This window comes from Palaemon carinicauda, chromosome 4, assembly GCF_036898095.1.
Source record: "Palaemon carinicauda isolate YSFRI2023 chromosome 4, ASM3689809v2, whole genome shotgun sequence".
In the NCBI taxonomy this organism is placed as follows: Eukaryota; Metazoa; Arthropoda; class Malacostraca; order Decapoda; family Palaemonidae; genus Palaemon; species Palaemon carinicauda.
This window is the reverse complement of record NC_090728.1, coordinates 154,465,969-154,470,548: the sequence shown is the minus strand read 5'-3', so window position 1 is coordinate 154,470,548 and position 4,580 is coordinate 154,465,969. Positions and strand designations below refer to the sequence as shown.

The 4,580-nt window shown below is 41.6% G+C and overlaps 1 protein-coding gene across 2 annotated transcripts; it reads left to right on the top strand.

The window, feature by feature from the left end:
• Positions 1–248: 248 nt before the first annotated feature.
• On the top strand, positions 249–4,285 carry LOC137639169 (uncharacterized). Of its 2 annotated transcripts, XM_068371461.1 has the most exons (3): positions 249–959; positions 1,239–1,325; positions 1,605–4,285. In XM_068371461.1, the coding sequence occupies exons 1-3, from the start codon at positions 264–266 to the stop codon at positions 2,079–2,081; spliced, it is 1,260 nt and encodes a 419-aa protein (XP_068227562.1). In that variant the 5' UTR covers positions 249–263; the 3' UTR covers positions 2,082–4,285. The 2 variants fall into 2 exon arrangements, with proteins under 2 accessions (XP_068227562.1, XP_068227563.1); XM_068371462.1 differs by lacking the exon at positions 1,239–1,325 and having other exon boundaries at positions 1,605–4,284.
• The last annotated feature ends 295 nt before the right edge of the window (positions 4,286–4,580 follow it).

Sequence of the window (4,580 nt, the reverse complement as noted above, 5' to 3'; positions counted from 1 at the left end):
GGGTCGGGATTCGACTGCAACAGAGTGTTTCAAAAAGTATGTCTCTGAAGGTGTAGTGAGCATCAAAGGCCAGAATAGGTCAGAGACTGGTAAAGCTTTTAAGGGACACGGGAGCAGCGCAATCCATAATTTTGCGTTCAGTATTGCCGGAAGGACTGAGCCAGGGACAGGAGAAATTTGTGTTACTAGGGGGATTCCCGAGAACAGTAACGGCATGCCCCTTGGTAGAGTTAGTGTTAAACTCTAAATGGGTAAAAGGACCCATGAATCTGGCAATTGTGGATGAATTACCCATAAAGGGAGTGGACGTGATAGTGGCCAACGACTGTGAGATGCGGACTCCAGGTAATTGTCCTCTGGTGCAAGGTAAGTCAGTAAAGACTGAAAAGCCTGTTTTCGTGGTCACGCGTTCGGGAGCCCAAGGCAAGTCCAGGGAGATGGACTGTATAGGGCTCGATAAATTATTTGAGAAAAATGGTTCTGAGGTAAGTGTAACTGGAAATCCCATGTTGTCTTCCGTGAAGGACGAGAATGGTAAATGGGCAATTGATACATTTGCGGCGACTCAGAAGGCGGAGTTTGAGAAGGAGAGGAGTAAGCAAGTCAGTCAGGATAATAGTCGTCCTCATTTAGAATGGAAGGACGGAGTGTTGAAAAGGATAAGTCGAGCAAAACGAGCACCTGCAGATGCATGGGAGGTGAGAGAACAGATTGTGGTACCAGTAAACTACAGACGTAAGTTATTAGAGCTAGCTCATGACAACCTTCTGTCTGGTCATCTAGGTATAAATAAAACTTTTAAAAAACTTTCAGATTTGTTTTTCTGGCCTTCTCTTAGAAGAGACGTAAAGAAGTTTGTGAAGACCTGCAAAGTCTGCCAGACAACGGGGAAGCCGAATCAGAAAATCCCGAAAGCACCACTGCAGCCAATTCCAGCCATTGGAGAACCCTTTGAAGAGGTAATAATTGATATAGTTGGCCCTTTGCCAAGGACCAGCAGTGGAAATCAATATATTTTGACACTGATGGATAGCACCACACGGTATCCTGAGGCAATTCCTTTAAGGAGTATACATGCTGGGAGGGTTCTTAAATCTTTGCTGGGGTTCTTTTCGAAATTTGGTTTACCCGGGGTAATTCAGTCTGATAGTGGGAATAATTTTAAAAGTAAAGTATTTAAGCAGGGTTTGGAAGAATTAGGCATAAAGCATGTAACTTCTTCGCCTTATCGCCCACAGAGCCAAGGACAACTGGAAAGATTTCACCAAACATTGAAATCAATGCTTAGTAAGTATGTGCAGCAGGAACCCAAGAATTGGGACCAGGTAATTCCTCATTTATTATTTGCTTTCAGATCTATTCCTAGTGATGTAATGGAGTTTTCGCCATTTGAACTAACTTTTGGTCATAAAGTAAGGGGACCTTTAGAAGTAGTGAAGGATCACTGGGAGGGAGTAAAACCTCGGGTAAATTTGCTTGACTTTTTAAGGGATTCAAGGGAAAAGTTTATCAATTCTTGGGATTTCGCTTTAAAAACTTTGGAGGTGAGTCAAAGAAAAATGAAAGAGCGTTATGATATGAAAACCAAATTACGAAATTTTCAGGTTGGCGAAGAGGTGTTGGTGTTGCTTCCAATTCCAGGCAATCCATTTAAAGCCAAATTCTCGGGGCCCTGGAAGATCTTAAAGAAGGTGAATGACCTAAACTATGTTGTTGAAACCCCTGACAGGAGGAAGAAGACTCAAGTATGCCATGTTAATATGCTAAAAGCCTATCAGGGCAGGGAAACCATCCGACCAGTTCTGTCTTTAGCCAAGGTGGAGGAGAAAGAAGAATTTGGGGAAACTTCCAGTATGAGTTTGTTGGGAAATTCCGTAGCTTTGGGAAATCTACCCGGGATGTTGGATCATTTAAGTGCCACCCAATCAAAGGAGGTAATGAACTTGATAACAAAGTTCGCAGTTTTATTTCAGGACGTTCCAGGACTAACCAGTCTACTTATGCATGATGTAGAGGTGGGAGATGCTCGTCCCATTAAACAACACCCATATAGTGAATCCATCCAAAAGGGACATCATTAAGCAAGAGGTAGAATACTTGCTACGTCATGATCTAATTCAAAGGCGTTTCAGCCCGTGGAGTTCTCCAGTAGTGCTAGTCAAAAAGGAAGGGGGAGGACAAAAAATGTGCTTCGACTATCGTAAGGTAAATGCAGTTACTGAGTCTCATTGTTTTCCTCTGCCCAGGGTGGAAGATTGCATAAATGATGTCGGCGCTGCCAAGTACATAAGTATGTTTGATCTTTTAAAGGGTTATTGGCAAGTTCCATTAACAGAAAGGGCTAAAGAAATATCAGCTTTTGTTACGTCGGAAGGTTTGTATTCATGCAATGTCATGCCTTTTGCTATGAAAAATGCCTCTGCCACTTTTCAGAGGTTGATGAATCAAGTGATTGATAAGTTAGAGGGGGTAGTTGTCTACATAGATGACCTTGTAGTTTACAGTAATAGTTGGGAGTCTCATTTGAAAAACATGGAATGTTTGTTCGAGAGGCTGCGTGCAGCTGGTCTGGGGATTAATTTAAAAAAGTGTGATTTTGCAAAAGCCAAAATAATCTATTTAGGTCATGAGGTGGGACATGGCAAAATTCTCCCAAAATCGGTAAATATTCAGTCAATCCTCGATTTTCAGGTACCAGAGAATCGAAGAAGTATTCGCCGATTTTTGGGGATGGTGGGTTATTATAGGCGGTTTGTATTGAACTTTGCAGATGTGGCTAATCCACTGACCAACTTGCTTAAGAAAGGTCAGCGTTTCTGCTGGACTGCAGAATGTCAGGATGCTTTTGATAAGTTGAAGTCAACCATGATTAATACTCCAATACTTAAAACTCCGAATTTTAAGGAACCTTTTTGCTTGGCTGTGGATGCTAGCGACGTGGGTGTTGGAGCGGTATTGTCACAAGGTTGTGATGGTGAAGAGTATCCGGTGGCGTATTTTTCAAAGAAACTGTCTCCAGCTCAGCAAAAATATTCAACGGTTGAAAAGGATACTTTAGGACTCATTTTATCCTTGGAGCACTTTGAGGTTTACCTAAGTGGTAGCACAGGACCTATTGTGGTAAGAACGGATCATAATCCGCTGGTCTTCTTGAGTTTCTTTAAAAATGAGAATAACCGTCTCCTTAGGTGGAGCCTTCGTCTCCAGGAGTGGGATCTACTAATTCAGCATATCGCCGGAAGAGAGAATATCATCCCTGATGCCCTGTCAAGATAGGCTCTCTGTTACAGGTCTTTTATTGTTTGTTTGTAAAATACAGTAAGGAGAAAAGGCCTTTTGTTAATACAAAAACGGGAGTTATTTGTATGTTTATTAAATGTTATTTTTTTTCTTTTTAATGCATTGTTTTTTTTCCTTCTCAGGATTGGGGTTTATGATCTTGTAAACCTTCTGTGTTTCAATATGAAGAAGCTATAAAGGTGAAAGCGCCGAGGAAAGGTTTTGTACCAAGGAAAGACTGGACAGAAACTTGTGTATGCATGGGTACAGCTCTAGATTGGGCTGCACCCCTGTGGGTTTTCAGCATGTGCCAGGGGGGATGGACACCTGGTAACAAATAACAAACCATCCCCTGGCTGATGTTTATGTTAAGTTTAAGTTAGGTTTAGCACTTGGGTACCTTTATTTTAGGGTATTTTTGTCAATTTGGTGCTGGGAAAATTTCTTTTTGATAATTTTTGATAAGTATGTTTAGGTTTAGATAGTTGGTTAGGAAAGGGAGAAGATGGGGTCCGGGAATGACTGATGACATTTGTTTAATCTTCTTCCTTTGCAGGACTTACAATTTTTTTTATTATCTCTAAACTCTATTGAACCTAGTTATTGAGAGCTTTGCTTTGTGCCCGCTGTCAAGTTGTTTGATTGCTTTACTATTTTTGTAAATTTTTCCTTGCGTAAAAATTTCTTGGTAGGGTGGGGCTGTAACGTAATTCTAGCTTTTGAGTAATAATTGTAACATATTGCTCTCATATTTTCAAAATTAAAAGTTGCTTTTCTTTAGTGTGCACCAGCCTGCCATCTGCGGGCTGGTAAAGAAGGTATTTAGGTTCAGTTATTAATTCCTGCCCCTTTTCTGTTTTCCATGTTATGTTAATGGTGAGTTGGACTTCCACGTGACTGGAATGGGAGTCAAGGTGGAGGGTAAATAATTTTGATTAAGAGGAGTCCACATATTGTGCTAAAGAACGCTAGTGCTCATCAGCGGTCTGTTAACCGTAATCCAGGATCAATACTTCAGTAGCAGCAGCAGCAACTGGTGCTATTTGGACGACCATAGTCTCGCTAGCGTTTGGCCCGGGGAGGCCTGAAAAACAAGTATGGTTTGGTTCCACTGCTCATTCCTTAGTGAAGAGGGGTTGTGTTGTGCTGGGAGTTATGTATCACCTTGGTTTAGGAGGACGGTTTTTGTGTTGATGAGCAACTCAAAGGATCGGCAATAGATCGATAGCGTTCTGGACCCTGTGAGGTCTCGTGACAGGTACTGTTAAGGCTTGTCAGAGCATTCCTTGTGCCATTTTATG

Excerpts from the sequence above, each read along its gene's own strand:
- LOC137639169 (XM_068371461.1), top strand. The coding sequence starts at position 264 with ATGAATCTGGCAATTGTGGATGAATTACCCATAAAGGGAGTGGACGTG. Across the intron at positions 960-1,238 it reads TTGGAGAACCCTTTGAAGAG|AGCCAAGGACAACTGGAAAG; the intron begins GTAATAATTGAT and ends TATCGCCCACAG. Across the intron at positions 1,326-1,604 it reads AACCCAAGAATTGGGACCAG|GTTGGCGAAGAGGTGTTGGT; the intron begins GTAATTCCTCAT and ends CGAAATTTTCAG.